This window comes from Scyliorhinus torazame, chromosome 28 (assembly GCF_047496885.1).
Source record: "Scyliorhinus torazame isolate Kashiwa2021f chromosome 28, sScyTor2.1, whole genome shotgun sequence".
NCBI lineage: Eukaryota > Metazoa > Chordata > Chondrichthyes > Carcharhiniformes > Scyliorhinidae > Scyliorhinus > Scyliorhinus torazame.
The window spans coordinates 42,373,634-42,396,664 of NC_092734.1; the positions used below are offsets into that span (position 1 = coordinate 42,373,634).

At 49.0% G+C, this 23,031-nt stretch overlaps 1 protein-coding gene across 1 annotated transcript in view; it reads right to left on the minus strand.

Annotated features, from left to right (window-relative positions):
- LOC140403424 (primary cilium assembly protein FAM149B1-like) overlaps nucleotides 1-23,031 on the minus strand; it is a gene marked incomplete at its 5' end in the record, with an annotated part of 290,929 nt that overhangs the window by 179,480 nt on the left and 88,418 nt on the right. Inside the window, one exon of the mRNA XM_072491336.1 lies at nucleotides 5,358-5,485. Coding sequence (XP_072347437.1) covers nucleotides 5,358-5,485 — 128 coding nt within the window. The remainder of the gene's footprint in view (nucleotides 1-5,357; nucleotides 5,486-23,031) is intronic.

The window sequence follows — 23,031 nt, forward strand, 5'->3', positions numbered from 1 at the left end:
TTTCCTGCGCGTAACTGACCCTCTATATACAACAGCCATTGCACATCAAACCCCAAAACATCCCCCCCACCCTCACAAACCCTCAGTTAGAGTCCAACTTTTCGGCTTGTACAAAGGTCCACACGCCTCTTCAGGCGTTTCGAAGTAATAGTGTTGGCCCTTGTATGTGACCCACAGTCGCGCTGGCTGCAGCATTCCGAATTTCACTTCTTTCCGGTACAACGCCGCTTTGGCCCGGTTGAAACCCGCTCTCCGCTTTGCAACCTCCGTGCTCCAGTCCGGGTATATTCGGATCTCTGCATTGTCCCACTTACTGCTCTGCTCCTTCTTGGCCCATCTCAGGACCCACTCTCTGTCCGTGAACCGGTGGAACCTCACAAATGAGCCCTTGGCGGCTCATTTGCCTGGGGCTTCTTCGCCAGCACCCGATGTGCCCCGTCCAACTCCAGCGGCCTCGAAGGGGCCTTCGTGCCCATCATCGTCTCGAGCATCGTGCTCGCGTATGCCCCGGCATCAGCCCCCTCCAATCCCTCAGGGAGACCCAGGATTCGCAGATTCTTTCTCCTCGACCTGTTCTCCAGGTCTTCGAGTCTTCCCGCCCACCTCTTGTGTAGCGCCTCGTTCTGCTCTGCACCCTTTCCAGTGCTTCCACATCCTTCCTATAATGCGACGACCAGAACTGCACGCAATACTGCAAATGCACCAGAGTTTTGTACAGATGCAACATGACCTCATGGCTCCAAAACTCAATCCCTCTACCAATAAAAGCTAACACACCGTATGCCTTCTTAACAACCCTCTCAACCTGGGTGGCAACTTTCAGGGATCTATGTACATGGACACCGAGATCTCTCTGCTCATCCACACTACCAAGAATCTTACCATTAGCCCAGTACTCTGTCTTCCTGTTATCCTGCCTTACATCCCTATCCCTTTTCCTACCTATGCCATTGGTACCTATGTGGACCACGACTTGGGGCTGCTCCCCCTCCCCCTTAAGGATCCCGAAAACACAATCCGAGACATCACGCACCCTGGCACCTGGGAGGCAACACACCAACTGCGAGTCTCTCTCGTTACCACAAAATCTCCTATCTATCCCCCTACTATGGAGTCTCCAATGACTAATGCTCTACTCCTCTCCCCCCTTCCCTTCTGAGCAACAGGGACAGGCTCTGTGCCAGAGACCTGCACCCCATGGCTTACCCCTGGTAAGTCCCCCCCCCCAACAGTATCCAAAGCGGTATACTTGTTACTGAGGGGAATGACCACAGGGAATCCCTGTACTGACTGCTTCCTCCCAGCCCCTCTCACCGTCACCCATCTATCTTTATTCTTCGGAGTAACTACATCCCTGAAGCTTCTATCTATGACCACCTCTGCCTCCCGAATGATCCAAAGTTCATCCAGCTCCAGCTCCCTAATGCGGTTTCTGAGGAGCTGGAGATGGGTGCACTTCCCACAGATGAAATCAGCAGGGACACTGTCGGCGTCCCTCACCTCAAACATTCTGCAGGAGGAACATTGCACTACCTTCCCTGTCATCCCCTCTAGATAAAAAAAAAAGAAAGAGCTTACCTGTTATCCACTCCCCTTCTCAGCAAGCACTCACTCAGCAACGTCTGCGCCCTGCACGATAACACCGGAGGGAAAATAAAAGAAAATGTACTCACCAGTCACCAGCCAATCCCTTACCTGCAGGCTGTGGCATCACGGTTCAACTTCTTTCTACTTCTACCTGACCTCGAGCCTTCCTCTTGATCTTTACAGCGGTTGTTTTTTTTTGGTTAGAGGAGGGGGTAGGGAGGGAAACATGAAGAAGTGTTTCGGGTTTAAGTGTCACTTGACAACAGCTCCCCACAAACTACCTTCAAGTTCGGGTGACCACAACGGAGGTATGCAAATTTCCCTTGCAACACCAATCAGCAGCTCCGCTCTACTGCCCTCTGCTGGATGCTTGTCTTCACTCGAACAGCTAGGGTCTCTAGCTCAGGTACACCTTCAAGTTAGGGTGACCACAACGGAGGTATGCAAATTTCCCTTGCAACACCAATCAGCAGCTCCGCTCTACTGCCCTCTGCTGGATGCTTGTCTTCACTCGAACAGCTAGGGTCTCTAGCTCAGGTACACCTTCAAGTTAGGGTGACCATAACGGAGGTAAGCAAATTTTCCTTGCAACACCAATCAGCAGCTCCGCTCTACTGCCCTCTGCCCTCACATTTGTCAACATTGTATTCCAGCTGCCAGACCCTAGCCCATTCACTTAGCCTATCCAAATCCCTCTGCAGACTTCCAGTATCCTCTGCACTTTTTGCTTTACCACTCATCTTAGTGTCGTCTGCAAACTTGGACACATTGCACTTGGTCCCCAACTCCAAATCATCTATGTAAATTGTGAACAATTGTGGGCCCAACACTGATCCCTGAGGGACACCACTAGCTACTAATTGCCAACCAGAGAAATACCCATTAATCCCCTCTCTTTGCTTTCTATTAATTAACCAATCCTCTATCCATGCTACTACTTTACCCTTAATGCCATGTATTTTTATCTTATGCAGCAACCTTTTGTGTGTCACCTTGTCAAAAGCTTTCTGGAAATCCAGACATATCATATCCATTGGCTCCCCGTTATCTACCGCACTGTTAATGTCCTCAAACAATTCCACTGAATTAGTTAGGCACGACCTGTCCGTTATGAACCCATGCTGAGTCTGCCCAATGGGACAATTTCCATCCAGATGCCTCGCTATTTCTTCCTTGATGATAGATTCCAGCATCTTCCCTACTACCGAAGATAAGCTCACCGGCCTATAATTACCCGCTTTCTGCCTACCTCCATTTTTAAACAGCGGTGTCACGTTTGCTCATTTCCAATCCGCCGGGACCACCCCAGAGTCTAGTGCATTTTGGTAAATTATCACTAGTGCATTTGCAATTTCCCTAGCCATCTCTTTTAGCACTCTGGGATGCATTCCATCAGGGCCAGGAGACATGTCTACCTTTAGCCCCATTAGCTTTCCCATCACTACCTCCTTAGTGATAACAATCATCTCAAGGTCCTCACCTGTCATAGCCTCATTTCCATCAGTCACTGGCATGGTATTTGTGTCTTCCACTGTGAAGACTGACCCAAAAAACCTGTTCAGTTCCTCAGCCATTTCCTCATCTCCCATTATTAAATCTCCCTTCTCATCCCCTAAAGGACCAATATTTACCTTAGCCACTCTTTTTTGTTTTATATATTTGTAGAAACTTTTACGATCTGTTTTTATATTTTGAGCAAGTTTACTCTCACAATCTATCTTACTCTTCTTTATAGCTTTTTTAGTAGCTTTCTGTTGCCCCCTAAAGATTTCCCAGTCCTCCAGTCTCCCACTAATCATTGCCACCTTGTATGCTTTTTCCTTCAATTTGATACTCTCCCTTATTTCCTTAGATATCCACGGTCGATTTTCCCTCTTTCTACAGTCCTTCCTTTTTGTTGGTATAAACCTTTGCTGAGCACTGTGAAAAATCACTTGGCAGGTTCTCCACTGTTCCTCAACTGTTTCACCATAAAGTCTTTGCTCCCAGTCTACCTTAGCTAGTTCTTCTCTCATCCCATTGTAATCTCCTTTGTTTAAGCACAAAACACTAGTGTTTGATTTTACCTTCTCACCCTCCATCTGTATTTTAAATTGCACCATATTGTGATCGCTCCTTCCGAGAGGATCCCTAACTAATGGGGCTCACCTGTGCACAAAGTGACAGAGGGGCCCAAACCTCCAGTGCCAGGTAATAGAAAACTCCTTCGAGCTCAACACTCTGATGAATCCAACACACCAAACACTCTTTCCACATTACAGGACACCATTTCAGCCCACCCCTACCAACGCCAAACTCCTCAGGCACTGTAGGTAGCAGGGGCCTTTTATCCTGTTCTGGATATAAACTGGACCAATTCCTGTCAGGCCACCCGCCTGTGCTGTCCGTGCAATGAGCTTTGTCGCACGCAAAATGTTAAATTCCGGTCGATTGGGGTTTTAATCTCCTTAATCACTCCTCTAATTATTTCCGTGCCTGCATTCGCCTCGTGTCCGACGTCATCACCTGCTTCTTAACGGGCATTCTGGTTGGACCCCGCCCGGGAGGTGTGAAATTCTATCCCGATGGTCAAATGATGAGGAGTGATTACTTGAACTATGGTTCTATTTTCTGGCAATTAGAAAGTTAGTGGGGGTATTTTGATTTAAGTATTTAGCAGATTAACTGGAATAATTAAGGTGGAGCAGGGAGAAATGCATTCTGATGGTTAGTGAATCTAGGACCGGAGAGAGGCATTGTTTACAAATTAGAACATGACCTTACAGGAGTAAAGTCAGGAAACACTTTTACATACAAACACACGAGAAGTTTGAAATTCTCTTTTTCAAACAGGTATTGAGGTTAAACACTTTGTTAAATTACAAAATAAGATGGATAGTTTTGTTTATAACAATTATATCAAACAAAGTATGACTCCGAGCTACATTAGGTCAGATGAATAAAAGCTTGATTTTTAAAAAGTAGGTTCTAAGGAGTGTCCTAAAGGAGTAGAGTGAGGAGGAGAGGTGGCGGGTTTGGGACCTAACTAAAGACAAATTCGTGACTGATGAAGCGATTAAAATGAGGGATGCCCAAGAGATCAAAATTAGAGGGCGCAGATATCTCAGAGGGTTGTGGGGCTGGAGAGATAGGGAGACCATGGAGAAGTTTGAAAACCAGGCTGAGAATTTAAAAATAAAGATGGTGTTCAATGGGGAACCTTTGAGCACGATAAAGATAGGGGAACAGAAGTAAGTGTGGGTTAAGGCACAGGCAGATGGCCTCACGTTTATGGATGATGGAATGAGGGAGACCAGCCGGGTGTGTGTTGGCATGATCAAGTCTAGAGGTAACTAAGATTATAAAGTAATAATGAGAGTTTCAGCAGAAGGTGGGGTGAGACAGAGGTGAAGTCAGAAGAGTCATAGAGATGGAAGGAATATTGGATCAACTTATCTCAGCATCAGATGTGACTCCAAGGTTGTGAACAGGCTGGTTTAATATCAGATTATTGCCAAGGGAGGGATGGAGTCAGGAGCGAGAGAATGGGTTATGAGACAAAAGTGCGTATATGGAGTTAGGTCTCACATCAGCCAGGATCTCACTGTATGGTGGAACAGGCTTAAATGGAGACATGGCCTACTCCTATTCCATTGTTCCAGTCCTAGGACCATCCTCTGTACACTCTGGATCACATCACTCCTGATGACCTCAACTGTAATCAGGACTTTAGTTGTGACCTAAGGTTCCATTCTGCATCAGATCCACTTTGTCCACATGTCCACACTAACCTGAGACTTTGTTAAATACGAGCTGTAGGCTGGCCCTCGAACCTGCGATAACTGTGCTTCAAGAGGCAAGAACAAATTCTTGGGTTCGATTCCGGCACTTTCATCTGAGGCAATACTCTTCTCTTCATCTGCGGAACACACAGATTGAATAAAGGTCAGTCTTGATCACTGAGGTTGATTTGCTTTGATTTATTGTCACATGTACCGATGTACAGTGAAAAGTATTTTTCTGCGGCCGAGGGAACGTACACAGTACGTACATAGTAGACACAAGAATAATCAACAGAGAACATCGACAAATGGTACATCGCCAAACAGTGATTGGTTACAGTGCGGAACAAGGGGCCAAACAAATAAAATATGTGAGCAAGAGCAGCATAGGGCGTCGTGAATAGTGTTCTTACAGGGAACAGATCAGTCCGAGGGGGAGTTGTTGAGGAGTCTAGTAGCTGTGGGGAAGAAGCTGTTCCTATGTCTGGATGTGCGGGTCTTCAGACTTCTGTATCTTCTGCCTGATGGAAGGGTTAGAAGAAGGCAAAGCCTGGGTGGGAGGGGTCTCTGATAATGCTGCCTGCCTTCCTGAGGCAGCGGGAGGTGTCGACAGAATCAATGTGAGGGCGGCAAGCTTGTGTGATGCATTGGGCTGAGGTCACCACACTCTGCAGTTTCTTGCGAACTTGGGCCGAGCAGTTGCCACACCAAGCTGTGATGCAGCCGGATAGGATGCTCTCTATTGCACATCTGTAGAAGTTTGTGAGCGTCGATGCAGACATGCCAAATTTCTTTAGCTTCTGTAGGAAGTCGGGACGTTGTTGGGCTTTCTTGACTGTTGCATCAACGTGAGTGGACAGACTGTTGGTGATGGCGACCCCCAGGAACTTAAAGCTGTCGACCATCTCCACTTCAGAGCCATTGATGCAGACGGGAGTGTGTGTCGTGCTGCGCTTCCTGAAGTCGATGATCAGTTCCTTGGTCTTTCCGACATTTAGAGAGAGGTTGTTTTCGGTATGCCATGCAACCAAGTGATTTATCTCCCTCCTGTAGACTGATTCATCGTTGTTTGAGATACGGCCCACCACAGTTGTATCATGCGCAAACGTAGATTGAGTTGGAGTTAAATTTTGCTACACAGTCATGTGTGAACAGGGAGTACAGTAGAGGACTGAGCACACATCCTTGCGAGATGTGAATTTCAGGTTAAACTCTGAAAGATATTTGTTCCCTTTCTATTCTTGGAGATTCCCCATCCTGTCCTTTCGATTGAGACACCCGCCTGTAGTATCACTGTGAAAACAGCCAGCCAGTGAGACCCTGAGCTTCCCCCAAGCTGCTGGGGCTGGTGAGACTGCCCCCGCCCCCCATCAGCGAAATGGCGAGCTCCACTGGCTGGCGAGGCCCTGGACTCCAACAGGTGGATGAGGGTAAAGCAGTTGATGTGGTGTATATGGATTTCAGTAAAGCGTTTGATAAGGTTCCCCATGGTAGGCTACTGCAGAAAATACGGAGGCATGGGATTCAGGGTGATTTAGTAGTTTGGATCAGAAATTAGCTAGCTGGAAGAAGACAAAGGGTGGTGGTTGATGGGAAGTGTTCAGACTGGAGTCCAGTTACTAGTGGTGTACCACAAGGATCTGTTTTGGGGCCACTGCTGTTTGTCATTTTTATAAATGACCTGGAGGAGGGCGTAGAAGGATGGGTGAGTAAATTTGTAGATGACACTAAAGTCGGTGGAGTTGTGGAAAGTGTGGAAGGATGTTACAAGTTACAGAGGGACATAGATAAGCTGGGCTGAGAGGTGGCAAATGGAGGTTAATGCAGAAAAGTGTGAGGTGATTCATTTTGGAAGGAATAACAGGAAGACTGAGTACTGGGCTAATGGTAAGATTCTTGGCAGTGTGGATGAGCAGAGAGATCTCGGTGTCCATGTACATAGATCCCTGAAAGTTGCCACCCAGGTTGAGAGGGTTGTTAAGAAGGCGTACGGTGTGTTAGCTTTTATTGGTAGAGGGATTGAGTTTAGGAGCCATGAGGTCATGTTGCAGCTGTACAAAACTCTGGTGCGGCCGCATTTGGAGTATTGCGTGCAATTCTGGTCGCCGCATTATAGGAAGGATGTGGAAGCATTGGAAAGGGTGCAGAGGAGATTTACCAGAATGTTGCCTGGTATGGAGGGAAGATCTTATGAGGAAAGGCTGAGGGACTTGAAGCTGTTTTCGTTAGAGAGAAGAAGGTTAAGAGGTGACTTAATTGAGGCATACAAGATGATCAGAGGATTGGATAGGGTGGACAGTGAGAGCCCTTTTCCTCGGATGGTGATGTCTAGCACGAGGGGACATAGCTTTAAATTGAGGGGAGATAGGTATAAGACAGATGTCAGAGGTAGGTTCTTTACTCAGAGAGTAGTAAGGGCGTGGAATGCCCTGCCTGCAACAGTAGTGGACTCGCCAATACTAGGGACATTCAAATGGTCATTGGATAGACATATGGACAATAAGGGAATAGTATAGATGGGCTTTAGAGTGGTTTCACAGGTCGGCGCAACATCGAGGGCTGAAGGGCCTGTACTGCGCCGTAATGTTCTATGTTCTATGACCTTGGACCTCCAGTGGTCATCTCTTCGCCCCACCCTATTCTCTGGCACCATCGCCAGCGGGAAACTCGATGTAAAGCTGCACACCAAGAATGTCAAAGCCCCCACCCAAGAAGAAAAAGTTTACTTTCAAAGAAAATGCCTTTCCCCCCCTCAAAACCTGGACACCACCGTCTGGTGGCACAAAGCATCACTGGCAACTGACCAAAGTGTGTGAGAGTGTAAAACACCAAAGCTGAGCTTTACAGCTCCAGGATCCCAGGTTCGATTCCCGGTTTGGGTCACTGTCTGTGCGGAGTTTGCACGTCCTCCCCGTGTGTGCGTGGGTTTCCTCCGGGTGCTCCGGTTACCTCCCACAGTCCAAAGATGTGGTTAGGTGGATTGCCATGATAAATTGCCCTTAGTGTACAAAAGGGTTAGGATCATAGAATCTCTACAGTGCAGGAGGAGGCCATTTAGAACATAGAGCATAGAACAATACAGCGCAGTACAGGCCCTTCGGCCCACGATGTTGCACTGAAACAAAAGCCATCTAATCTACACTATGCCATTATCATCCATATGTTTATCCAATAAACTTTTAAATGCCCTCAATGTTGGCGAGTTCACTACTGTAGCAGGTAGGGCATTCCACGGCCTCACTACTCTTTGCGTAAAGAACCTACCTCTGACCTCTGTCCTATATCTATTCCCCTCAGTTTAAAGTTATGTCCCCTCGTGCCAGCCATATCCATCCGCGGGAGAAGGCTCTCACTGTCCACCCTATCCAACCCCCTGATCATTTTGTACGCCTCTATTAAGTCTCCTCTTAACCTTCTTCTCTCCAACGAAAACAACCTCAAGTCCATCAGCCTTTCCTCATAAGATTTTCACTCCATACCAGGCAACATCCTGGTAAATCCCCTCTGCACCCGCTCCAAAGCCTCCACGTCCTTCCTATAATGCGGTGACCAGAACTGTACGCAATACTCCAAATGCGGCCGTACCAGAGTTCTGTACAGCTGCAACATGACCTCCTGACTCCGGAACTCAATCCCTCTACCAATAAAGGCCAACACTCCATAGGCCTTCTTCACAACCCTATCAACCTGGGTGGCAACTTTCAGGGATCTATGTACATGGACACCTAGATCCCTCTGCTCATCCACACTTTCAAGAACTTTTCCATTAGCCAAATATTCCACATTCCTGTTTTTCCTTCCAAAGTGAATCACCTCACACTTCTCTACATTAAACTCCATTTGCCACCTCTCAGCCCAGCACTGCAGCTTATCTATATCCCTCTGTAACCTGCTACTTCCTTCCACACTATCGACAACACCACCGACTTTAGTATCGTCTGCAAATTTACTCACCCACCCTTCTGCGCCTTCCTCTAGGTCATTGATAAAAATGACAAACAGCAACGGCCCCAGAACAGATCCTTGTGGTACTCCACTTGTGACTGAACTCCATTCTGAACATTTCCCATCAACCACCCCACCCTCTGTCTTCTTTCAGCTAGTCAATTTCTGATCCACATCTCTAAATCACCCTCAATCCCCAGCCTCCGTATTTTCTGCAATAGCCTACCGTGGGGAACCTTATCAAACGCTTTGCTGAAATCCATATACACCACATCAACTGCTCTACCCTCGTCTACCTGTTCAGTCACCTTCTCAAAGAACTCCACAAGGTTTGTGAGGCATGACCTACCCTTCACAAAGCCATGCTGACTATCCCTGATCATATTATTCCTATCTAGATGATTATAAATCTTGTCTCTTATAATCCCCTCCAAGACTTTACCCACTACAGACGTGAGGCTCACCGGTCTATAGTTGCCGGGGTTGTCTCTGCTCCCCTTTTTGAACAAAGGGACCACATTTGCTATCCTCCAGTCCTCTGGCACTATTCCTGTATCCAATGATGCCATAAAAATCAAAGCCAATGGTCCAGCAATCTCTTCCCTGGCCTCCCAGAGAATCCTAGGATAAATCCCATCAGGTCCCGGGGACTTATCTATTTTCAGCCTGTCCAGAATTGCCAACACCTCTTCCCTACGTACCTCAATGCCATCTAATCTATTTACCTGGAGCTCAGCATTCTCCTCCACAACATTATCTTTTTCCTGAGTGAATACTGACGAAAAATATTCATTTAGTATCTCGCCTATCTCTTCAGACTCTACACACAACTTCCCATCCCTGTCCTTGACTGGTCCTACTCTGTCCCTAGTCATTCGCTTATTCCTGACATACCTATAGAAAGCTTTTGGGTTTTCCTTGATCCTTCCTGCCAAATACTTCTCATGTCCCATCCTTTCTCGTCTTAGCTCTCTCTTTAGATCCTTCCTCGCTACCTTGTAACTATCCATCGCCCCAACTGAAACTTCACACCTCATATTCACATAGGCCTCCTTCTTCCTCTTAACAAGAGATTCCACTTCTTTGGTAAACCACGGTTCCCTCGCTCGGCACCTTCCTCCCCGCCTGACCGGTACATACTTATCAAGAACACGCAGTAGCTGATCCTTGAACAAGCTCCACTTATCCAGTGTGTCCAACACTTGCAGCCTACTTCTCCACCTTATCCCCCCCAAGTCACGTCTAATGGCATCATAATTTCCCTTCCCCCAGCTATAACTCTTGCCCTGCGGTGTATACTTATCCCTTTCCATCCTTAACGTAAACGTCACCGAATTGTGGTCACTGTCCCCAAAGTGCTCACCTACCTCCAAATCCAACACCTGGCCTGGTTCATTACCCAAAACCAAATCCAATGTGGCCTCGCCTCTTGTTGGCCTGTCAACAAACTGTGTCAGGAAACCCTCCTGCACACACTGTACAAAAAACGACCCATCTAATGTACTCGAACTATATCTTTTCCAGTCAATATTTGGAAAGTTAAAGTCTCCCATAATAACTACCCTATTACTTTCGCTCTTATCCAGGATCATCCTCGCCATCCTTTCCTCTACATCCCTAGAACTATTTGGAGACCTATAGAAAACTCCCAACAGGGTGACCTCTCCTTTCCTGTTTCTAACCTCAGCCCATACTACCTCGGAAGATGAGTCCCCATCTAGCATCCTCTCCGCCACCGTAATACTGCTCTTGACTAGCAGCGCCACACCTCCCCCTCTTTTGCCTCCTTCTCTGAGCTTACTAAAACACCTAAACCCCGGAACCTGCAACATCCATTCCTGTCCCTGCTCTATCCATGTCTCCGAAATGGCCACAACATCGAAGTCCCAGGTACCAACCCATGCTGCCAGTTCCCCTACCTTATTTCGTATACTCCTGGCATTGAGGTAGACACGCTTCAAACCACCTACCTGAAAACTGGCCCCCTCCTGCGACGTCAAATCTGAGCTCCTGACCTCTATACTCTCATTCTCCCTTACCCTAATACTACAATCCAGGTTCCCATGCCCCTGCTGCATTAGTTTAAACCCCCCCAAAGAGCACTAACAAATCTCCCCCCCAGGATATTTGTGCCCCGCAGGTTCAGATGTAGACCATCCTGTCTGTAGAGGTCCCACCTTCCCCAGAAAGAGCCCCAGTTATCCAGAAATCTGAATCCCTCCCGCCTGCACCATCCCTGTAGCCACGTGTTTAATTGCTCTCTCTCCCTATTCCTTTGGCCCATTGACTCTGTACCGACCCTCTGAAAGAGCATCCTACGTAGGCCCACTCCCCCATCCTCGCCCCGGATCCCCACCTATGGGCAATTTAGCAAGGCCAATCCACTTAACCGGCATATCTTTGGATTGTGGGAGAAAACCAGAGCACCCGGAGGAAACCCACACCGACACGGGGAGAACATGCAGACTCCACACAGACAGTCACCCAAGGCCAGAATTGAGCCCGGGACCCCGGCGCTGTGAGGCAGCCCTGCTCACCACTGTGCCACCCCATGACAGCATGGCAATATCAGGGAAATCCAATGAATAGGAATGTTCTCTGCTGGTTATAGATGTTTTTTACACACTATTGGAAAAGGTAAGCTGCTTAAGGGCGGTTTGGTTATGCTAATGGAACTAGAGTTTTTAATTTCTTGATAAGCCTAGAAACACTGCAAACAGATGTTTACAAAGGGGAACAGAACATAAAATCTTCGAATAAGGGGTTCAACGGAGCAGGCAAGGTGTGATCTTTGCATTTATACTTAACGGTAGATTCACACACAAATTAGGAGGAGTAGGCCACTTGGCCCCTCGAGCCTGCCCCACCATTTAATAAGATCATGGCCGATCTGATTGTAACCTCAACCCCACACACCTGCCTACCCCCGGTAACCTTTCACCCCCTTGTTAATCGAGGAAGGAAAAAAATATTATATTGGAATTAACTTGAAATTGTAGCCCTGAAGGGGTGAAACATTTCAGCATCAATCTGTATTACACATGTTTAGTTGGAGTTGCCAATTGTAAGAAGACACCCCAAGGATACAATCAGCCTGGGGCACGTCCCCAAGGGGAACTCCACAGGCATTAGCTCTCGAGGTCGTAATAACAATGTGGGACATTCTACCATTTGCTCTGGTGTCAGAATGTCTGTAGATAACGGAAGGGAGGTTGATTGATAGCCACACACCAAATATCGGGGGTACAATTTTCCACATTGCATTAATCAACTATCTACCCAGCTCAGCCTTAAAAATATTCAGATATTCTGCTTTTACCTCCTCTTGAGGAAGAGAGCTCCAGATACTCACCACCCTCTAAGATAAAATGTGTTTCCTCATCTTCGCCTTAACTGAGCGACCCCTTATTTTTAAACAGTGACCCCTAGTTCTAAATTCTCTGACATCCTCTCCACAGCCATCCTGTCAACGCCCCGCAGGATCTTAAAGGTTTCAATCAAGTCGCCTTACTCTTCTAAACTAGTAGATAAAAACCTAATCTCTCCAGTCTTTCGTCATAAGATAACCTCAGTAATAGCCTAGTAAACCTTCCCTGAACTACTTCTAACCCATTTACATCTTTCCTTAAACACAGTGAAAACAGCGCGGGAGAAGAGACAGCCGGGACAGTGAAAACAGCGCGAGAGGAGAGTGAGCAGGGAGAGTTAAAAAGCGCGGGAGATTTAAAAAGAGCGGGAGGAAAGAGAGCCGGGACATTGAAAACAGCGCGAGAGGAGAGAGAGCCAGGAGATTTAAAAAGCGCGGGGGATTTAAAAAGCGCAGGAGCTGCGAGTCGGAGCGGAGATTTTAAAAGATCCCGGCCTAGTTTCGGGAGCCGTTCGGAGGTGGAGGAGCAGTCTCTGTCAGGGAGAGAACCTGAGAACATCTAAGACACTCAGAAGGTAAGAAGGTAAGTAAGTGATTTTTACTCATTTTTACTTTTATACCTTTTTCAAATTGTGTGTGTCGGGGGGAAACTGAAGTGACATCACAGAGAAGCTGTGGCCTGAGTGGCTGGTTGGGAATCTACACTAAATTAAAAAAATTAAGCATTGGTAACTAATTAAACATAATTACTTAATTATAATTTAGAGGGGTATGTAAGCCAGAGATCGGAGAGTACTATATTTAGCTTTCGCATTTATATTAGAAATCTAGTGCTAGGAAACAGATAGTTAACTGTAACTTAAAAAAAACTATATATATAAATTTTTTTTAAAAACTTTTAATTTTAATTATCATAGAATTTACAGTGCAGAAGGAGGCCATTCGGCCCATCAAGTCTGCACCAGCTCTTGGAAAGAGCACCCTACTTAAGCCGACACATCCACCCTATCCCCATAACCCATTAACCCCAGCTAACCTTTTTGAACACTAAGGGTAATTTATCATGGCCAATCCACCTAACCTGCACATCTTTGGATTGTGGGAGGAAACCGGAGCACCCGGAGGAAACCCACGCAGACACGGGGAGAACGTGCAGACTCCGCACAGACGCAATGTCAGTTAGAGGGGTGCAGTGCTCTGACTGTGAGATGTGGCAGGTCCGGGAGGCTTCCAGCGTCCCGGATGGTTTCATCTGCAGAAAGTGCACCCAACTGGAGCTCCTCACAGACCGCATGGTTCGGTTGGAGCAGCAATTGGATGCACTTAGGAGCATGCAGGTGGCGGAAAGTGTCATAGATCGCAGTTATATAAATGTGGTCACACCCAAGGTGCAGGCAGAGAAATGGGTGACCACCAGAAAGGGCAGGCAGTCAGTGCAGGAATCCCCTGTGGTTGTCCCCCTCTCGAACAGGTATACCCCTTTGGATACTGTCGGGGGGGGGGGCTAGCCTATCAGGGGAAAACAGCAGCAGCCAGAGCAGTGGCACCACGGCTGGCTCTGATGTTCAGAAGGGAGGGTCAAAGCGCAGAAGAGCAATAGTAATAGGGGACTCTATAGTCAGGGGCACAGATAGGCGCTTCTGTGGACGTGAAAGAGACTCCAGGATGGTATGTTGCCTCCCTGGTGCCAGGGTCCAGGATGTCTCTGAATGGGTAGAGGGCATCCTGAAAGGGGAGGGCAAACAGGCAGAGGGCGTTGTACATATTGGTACTAACGACATAGGCAGGAAGGGGCATGAGGTCCTGCAGCAGGAGTTCAGGGTGCTAGGCAGAAAGTTAAAAGACAGGACCTCTAGGGTTGTAATCTCGGGATTACTCCCTGTGCCACGTGCCAGTGAGGCTAGAAATAGGAAGATAGAGCAGCTAAACACGTGGCTAAACAGCTGGTGTAGGAGGGAGGGTTTCCGTTATCTGGACCACTGGGAGCTCTTCCGGGGCAGGTGTGACCTATATAAGATGGACGGGTTGCATCTAAACTGGAGAGGCATAAATATCCTGGCCGCGAGGTTTGCTAGTGTCACATGGGAGGGTTTAAACTAGTATGGCAGGGGGGTGGGCACGGGAGCAATAGGTCAGAAGGTGAGAGCATTGAGGGAGAACTAGGGAATAGGGACAGTGGGGCTCTGAGGCAGAGCAGACAGGGAGAAGTTGCTGAACACAGCGGGTCTGGTGGCCTGAAGTGCATATGTTTTAATGCAAGAAGTATTACGGGTAAGGCAGATGAACTTAGAGCTTGGATTAGTACTTGGAACTATGATGTTGTTGCCATTACAGAGACCTGGTTGAGGGAAGGGCAGGATTGGCAGCTAAACGTTCCAGGATTTAGATGTTTCAGGCGGGCTAGAGGGGGATGTAAAAGGGGTGGCGGAGTTGCGCTACTGGTTAGGGAGAATATCACAGCTGTACTGCGGGAGGACACCTCAGAGGGCATTGAGGCTATATGGGTAGAGATCAGGAATAAGAAGGGTGCAGTCACAATGTTGGGGGTATACTACAGGCCTCCCAACAGCCAGCGGGAGATAGAGGAGCAGATAGGTAGACAGATTTTGGAAAAGAGTAAACACAACAGGGTTGTGGTGATGGGAGACTTCAACTTCCCCAATATTGACTGGGACTCACTTAGTGTCAGGGGCTTAGACGGGGCGGAGTTTGTAAGGAGCATCCAGGAGGGCTTCTTAAAACAATATGTGGACAGTCCAACTAGGGAAGGGGCGGTACTGGACCTGGTATTGGGGAATGAGCCCGGCCAGGTGGTAGATATTTCAGTAGGGGAGCATTTCGGGAACAGTGACCACAACTCAGTAAGTTTTAAAGTGCTGGTGGACAAGGATAAGAGTGGTCCTAGGATGAATGTGCTAAATTGGGGGAAAGCTAATTATAACAATATTAGGCGGGAACTGAAGAACATAGATTGGGGGCGGATGTTTGAGGGCAAATCAACATCTGACATGTGGGAGGCAATCAAGTGTCAGTTGAAAGGAATTCAGGACCGGCATGTTCCTGGGAGGAAGCAGGATAAATACGGCAATTTTCGGGAACCTTGGATAACGAGAGATATTGTAGGCCTCGTCAAAAAGAAAAAGGAGGCATTTGTCAGGGCTAAAAGGCTGGGAACAGACGAAGCCTGTGTGGAATATAAGGAAAGTAGGAAGGAACTTAAGCAAGGGGTCAGGAGGGCTAGAAGGGGTCACGAAAAGTCATTGGCAATAGGGTTAAGGAAAATCCCAAGGCTTTTTACACGTACATAAAAAGCAGGAGGGTAGCCAGGGAAAGGGTTGGCCCACTGAAGGATAGGCAAGGGAATCTATGTGTGGAGCCAGAGGAAATGGGCGAGGTACTAAATGAATACTTTGCATCAGTATTCACCAAAGAGAAGAAATTGGTAGATGTTGAGTCTGGAGAAGGGTGTGTAGATAGCCTGGGTCACATTGAGATCCAAAAAGACGAGGTGTTGGGTGTCTTAAAAAATATTACGGTAGATAAGTCCCCAGGGCCTGATGGGATCTATCCCAGAATACTGAAGGAGGCTGGAGAGGAAATTGCTGAGGCCTTGACAGAAATCTTTGGATCCTCACTGTCTTCAGGTGATGTCCCGGAGGACTGGAGAATAGCCAATGTTGTTCCTCTGTTTAAGAAGGGTAGCAAGGATAATCCAGGGAACTACAGGCCGGTGAGCCTTACTTCAGTGGTAGGGAAATTACTGGAGAGAATTCTTCGAGACAGGATCTACTCCCATTTGGAAGCAAATGGACGTATTAGTGAGAGGCAGCATGGTTTTGTGAAGGGCAGGTCGTGTCTCACTAACTTGATAGAGTTTTTCGAGGAGGTCACTAAGATGATTGATGCAGGTAGGGCAGTGGATGTTGTCTATATGGACTTCAGTAAGGCCTTTGACAAGGTCCCTCATGGTAGACTAGTACAAAAGGTGAAGTCACACGGGATCAGGGGTGAACTGGCAAGGTGAATACAGAACTGGCTAGGTCATAGAAGGCAGAGAGGAGCAATGGAAGGATGCTTTTCTAATTGGAGGGCTGTGACCAGTGGTGTTCCACAGGGATCAGTGCTGGGACCTTTGCTGTTTGTAGTATATATAAATGATTTGGAGGAAAATGTAACTGGTCTGATTAGTAAGTTTGGAGACGACACAAAGGTTGGTGGAATTGCGGATAGCGATGAGGACTGTCAGAGGATACAGCAGGATTTAGATTGTTTGGAGACTTGGGCGGAGAGATGGCAGATGGAGTTTAATCCGGACAACTGTGAGGTAATGCATTTTGGAAGGTCTAATGCAGGTAGGGAATATACAGTGAATGGTAGAACCCTCAAGAGTATTGAAAGTCAGAGAGATCTAGGAGTACAGGTCCACAGGTCACTGAAAGGGGCAACACAGGTGGAGAAGGTAGTCAAGAAGGCATACGGTGGCTTCCGGTTGCGGCGATGACCAGCTAAGCCGCACGTTTCGGCACCTCCTATTTCAACGGACATTTGGGCTCTTATCGTGAGCCCCAACGGAAATTTTTTACGGCCAAACCCAGTGTGAGGCGACAAAGGAAGGAGTCCCCCCGGGTGTGGATGGAAAGAGCGATAGTAGTGGCCAGATTGCGGAGGATCCTCTGGAGCAACGGCAGAGAAGAGAAGGGAGAAGCAAGATGGCGGCTGAGGGAGCCCAGATGGTGTGGGGCCCGGAACAGCAGGAGTTCCTCCGACGATGTGTGGAGGAGGTCAAGAAGGAGGTGCTGGCGCCGATGTTGCTGGCGATTGAGGGATTGAAGGAGACGCAAAAGACCCAGGCGATGGAGCTCCGTGGAGTGAAGGCAAAATGCAGCCGAGAATGAAGACGAGATACAGGGCTTGGTGGTGAAGACAGAGACGCACGAGGCACTACATAAGAGGTGCATAGAAAGGGTGGAAGCCCTGGAAAATAGCTCGAGGAGGAAGAATCTAAGGATTTTGGGTCTTCCCGAAGGGACAGAGGGAGCTGATGTTGGGGCGTATGTGAGTACGATGCTCCACACTTTAATGGGAGCTGAGGCCCCGACGGGCCCCCTGGAAGTGGAGGGAGCATACCGGGTCCTCGTGAGAAGACCAAAGGCAGGGGAAATACCGCGAGCAATAGTGGTGAGGTTCCGCCGCTACAAGGACAGGGAGATGGTCCTGAGATGGGCTAAGAAGACACGGAGTAGCAGGTGGGAGAACGCGGTGATCCGCGTGTATCAAGATTGGAGTGCGGAGGTGGCGAGAAGGAGGGCGAGTTTCAATCGGGCCAAGGCGGTGCTCCACAGGACGAAAGTAAAATTTGGAATGCTGCAGCCGGCGAGACTGTGGGTTACACACCAGGGCAAACACCACTACTTTGAGACGGCAGAGGAGGCGTGGGCATTTATTCAAGAAGAGAAGTTGGACTAGATTTGAGGAATTGATGTTTGGAAAGAAGTAGCGAGGTGGTGGCAAAGAAATGCTAAGGGGGAGAGGGGGAGGGTTTATCTGTAAAAATGTTAGACGGGAGAATTTTTTTTCTCCCCCCACCCCCCCTGAGGGGGGACACACGAAGAAATGTGGGCGCCGGTGGGGAAGGGGACAGGGAAGGGGAGAGGGAGCTGCGCCACTAGGGGCGGGGCCGAGAGGGAAGCACCGGGTTTTTTCCCGCGCTATGGAAATTGCGGCGGGAAAAGTGGGCGCAGGAAGGAAGGGGGCCTCACACGCAGGGAGGCCAAGGGTAAACGGGGGAAGCCGAGGTCAGCCAGAGTTTGCTGACTCCCGGAAGCAATATGGGGGGAGCAATCAAGCTAGAAGGGAATCTAGCGGGGGGGGGGGGGTAAAGGGCCCCCAACCCGGTTGATCACGTGGAACGTGAGAGGGCTGAATGGGCCGATTAAGAGGGCAAGGGTATTTTGCGCACCGAAAGAGACTGAAGGCGGGTGTGGTTATGCTTCAGGAGACGCACCTGAAATTGGCGGATCAGGTCAGATTAAGGAAAGGATGGGTGGGACAGGTATTCCACTCAGGCTTAGATACGGAAAATAGAGGGGTGGCAATACTGGTGGGGAAACGGGTATCGTTTGAGGCGAAGACCATAGTGGTGGACAGTGGGGGCAGGTACGTGATGGTGAGTGGCAGATTGCAAGGTGAGGCGATGATGCTGCTGAACGTATACGCCCCGAACTGGGATGACGCGGGTTTTATGAAGCGTATGTTGGGGCGCATCCCGGACCTAGAGATGGGAAATTTGGTAATGGGGGGGGGACTTCAACACGGTGCTGGACCCAGGGCTGGACCAGTCCAGATCTAGGACCGGGAGGAGGCCGGCAGCAGCCAAGGTGCTTAAGGGGTTTATGGAGCAGATGGGAGGAGTAGATCCCTGGAGATTTGCTAGACCAAGGAGTAAAGAGTTTTCCTTCTTCTCCCACGTCCATAAAGCATACTCCCGGATAGACTTTTTTGTCCTAGGAAGGGCGCTGATCCCGAAAGTGGTAGGAACGGAATATTCGGCTATAGCCGTTTCAGATCACGCCCCACATTGGGTGGATCTGGATCTAGGAGAGGAGAAGGAGCAGCGCCCACTTTGGAGATTAGACATGGGACTGTTGGCGGACGAGGGGGTATGTGGAAGGGTGAGGGGATGTATTGAAAGATACCTAGAGGTCAATGATGATGGAGCGGTCCAGGTGGGAGTAGTATGGGAGGCGCTGAAGGCGGTGGTTAGGGGGGAGCTGATTTCCATAAGAGCCCACAGGGGGAAACAAGAGGGTAAAGAAAGGGAGAGACTGATTGGGGAGATTCTGAGGGTGGATAGGCAATATGCGGAGGCCCCGGATGAAGGGCGATACAGGGAAAGACGGAGACTACAGACGGAGTTTGACCTGCTGACCACGGGTAAGGCAGAGACGCAGTGGAGGAAGGCACAGGGAATACAATACGAATATGGGGAAAAGGCGAGCCGATTGCTGGCCCAACAATTTAGGAAGAGGGGGGCGGCGAGAGAGATCGGAGGAGTTAGGGACGGGGTGGGAAGGATGGAGCAGAGAGCGGAGAGGGTGAACGGGGTGTTTAAGTCATTTTATGAGAGGCTGTATAAGTCCCAACCCCCGGAGGGGAAAGAGGGAATGATACACTTCCTGGACCAGCTGGTGTTCCCGAGGGTTGAGGAGCAGGAGGTGGCAGGTTTGGGAGCGCAGATTGAGGTGGAGGAGGTGATTAAAGGAATTGGGAACATGCAGGCAGGAAAGGCCAGATGGGTTCCCGGTGGAATTTTACAGGAAATATGTGGACCTACTGGCCCCACTCCTGACGAAAACCTTCAATGAGGCTAAGGAAAGGGGGACACTACCCATGACAATGTCGGAGGCGACGATATCGTTGATCCTGAAACGAGACAAAGACCCGCTGCAGTGCGGGTCATACAGGCCCATCTCCCTCCTAAATGTAGATGCCAAGTTACTAGCCAAAGTGATGGCGACAAGGATAGAGGACTGTGTCCCAGGGGTGGTACATGGTGACCAGACAGGGTTTGTTAAAGGGAGGCAATTGAATGCCAATATACGAAGGTTGCTGGGGGTGATGATGATGCCCCCACCGGAGGGGGAGGCGGAGATAGTGGTGGCGATAGATGTAGAGGAGGCATTTGATAGAGTGGAGTGGGACTACCTGTGGGAGGTACTGAAGAGATTTTGATTTGGAGAGGGGTTCATCAGATGGGTTCAGCTCCTGTACGGGGCCCCGGTGGCAAGCGTGGTTACAAACAGGCAACGATCCGACTATTTCCGATTACATAGGGGCACAAGACAGGGGTGCCCCCTGTCCCCGTTACTGTTCGCGTTGGCAATCGAGCCATTGGCCATAGCGCTGAGGGGCTCTAAGAAGTGGAGGGGGGTGCTCAGAGGAGGAGAGGAACATCGGGTGTCATTATATGCGGATGATTTGCTGCTATATGTGGCGGACCCAGTGGAGGGGATGCCAGAGATAATGCAGACACTCAGGGAGTTTGGAGAGTTCTCGGGATATAAATTGAATATGGGAAAGAGTGAACTTTTTGTGATGCACCCCGGGGAACAGGGCAGGGGGATAGACGATTTGCCGCTGAGGAGAGTAGCAAGGGATTTTCGATATCTAGGGATCCAGGTGGCCAGGAACTGGGGAACCTTGCATAAACTTAACTTGACGCGACTGGTAGAGCAGATGGAGGAGGACTTTAAGAGGTGGGACATGGTGCCCCTGTCATTGGCGGGCAGAGTACAGGCGGTTAAAATGGTGGTCCTCCCGAGGTTTCTTTTCGTGTTTCAGTGCCTCCCCATACTGATTACAAAGGCCTTTTTCAAGAAAGTGGACAGGAGTATTATGAGCTTTGTGTGGGCTGGAAAGACCCCGAGGGTAAAGAGGGGGTTCCTGCAGCGTAGGAGGGACAGAGGGGGACTGGCACTGCCGAGCCTGAGTGATTACTATTGGGCCGCCAACGTGTCCATGATATGTAAGTGGATGAGGGAAGAACAAGGAGCGGCGTGGAAAAGGCTGGAGATGGCATCCTGTAAGGGGACAAGTTTAAAAGCACTGGCGACGGCGCCGTTACCGTTCCCCCCGAAAAAATACACCACAAACCCAGTAGTGGGGGCGACTTTGAAGATTTGGGGGCAGTGGAGACGACATAGGGGAGTGACGTGTGCCTCGGTGTGGTCCCCGATAAGGAACAATCACAGGTTCATCCCGGGGAGGATAGATGGGGGATTCCAATCTTGGCAGCGAGCAGGAATTGGGAAGTTGAAGGACTTGTTCTTGGACGGGACGTTCGCGAGTTTGGGAACATTGGTAGAAAAATACGGGTTGCCACCTGGGAATGCCTTCCGATATATGCAAGTGAGGGCATTTGCGAGGCAACAGGTGAGGGAATTTCCGCAGCTCCCGGCGCAAGGGATCCAGGACAGAGTGATTTCGGGGGCATGGGTCGGTGAAGGTAAAGTGTCCGATATATACAGGGAAATGAGAGACGAGGGGGAGACGATGGTAGAGGAGCTGAAGGGTAAATGGGAGGAGGAGCTGGGGGAAGAGATTGAGGAGGGGCTGTGGGCAGATGCCCTAAGTAGGGTAAATTCCTCGTCCTCGTGTGCCAGGCTTAGTCTGATCCAATTCAAGGTTCTACACAGGGCGCATACGACAGGAGCAAGGCTGAGTAGATTTTTTGGAGTGGAGGATAGGCGCGGGAGGTGCGCGGGAAGCCCGGCGAACCACACCCACATGTTCTGGTCATGTCCGGTATTGCATGAGTGTGGCAAGAGTGATCTCAAAGGAGGTGGGGGTCCGGGTCGAACTGAGCTGGGGGTCCGGGTCGAACCGAGCTGGGGGTTAGCTATATTTGGGGTTGCAGAAGAGCCGGGAGTGCAGGAGGCGAGAGAGGCCGATGTTTCGGCCTTTGCGTCCCTAGTAGCCCGGCGAAGGATTCTACTTATGTGGAAAGAAGCCAAACCCCCGGGCGTGGAGGCCTGGATAAACGACATGGCAGGGTTTATAAAATTGGAGCGAATAAAATACGCACTAAGAGGTTCGGCTCAAGGGTTCACCAGGCGGTGGCAACCGTTCCTTGACTATCTCGCAGAGCAATAAGGGAAAACAGGAAAGACAGCAGCAGCAACCCAGGGGAGAGGGGGGGGGGGGCGGGGGGGTGTATTCGGTGTTTGGGTTTTTTTTTCCATCCTGGTTGTTTATATATGTTTTTTTCAGTATTATTATTTCTCTTTTCTTGTTCTTTTTCTGCACTTGTTAGTTTAATATATTGTTTAAATAACGGTCAATGTACATTTTGTCAAGACGAAGAAGGAGGCTTATGTAAAGATGAGACATGAAGGTTCTGTTAGGGCGCGCGAGAGTTACAAGTTAGCTAGGAAGGACCTAAAGAGAGAGCTAAGAAGAGCCAGGAGGGGACATGAGAAGTCTTTGGCAGGTAGGATCAAGGATAACCCTAAAGCTTTCTATAGATATGTCAGGAATAAACGAATGACTAGGGTAAGAGTAGGGCCAGTCAAGGACATTAGTGGGAAGTTGTGCTTGGAGTCTGAGGAGATAGGAGAGGTGCTAAATGAATATTTTTCGTCAGTATTCACACAGGAGGAGAATACTGAGATTCAGGCTACTAGACTAGAAGGCTTGAGGTTCATAAGGAGGAGGTGTTAGCAATTCTGGAAAGTGTGAAAATAGATAAGTCCCCCGGGCCGGATGTGATTTATCATAGGATTCTCTGGGAAGCTAGGGAGGAGATTGCTGAGCCTTTGGCTTTGATCTTTAAGTCATCTTTGTCTACAGGAAGAGTGCCAGAGGACTGGAGGA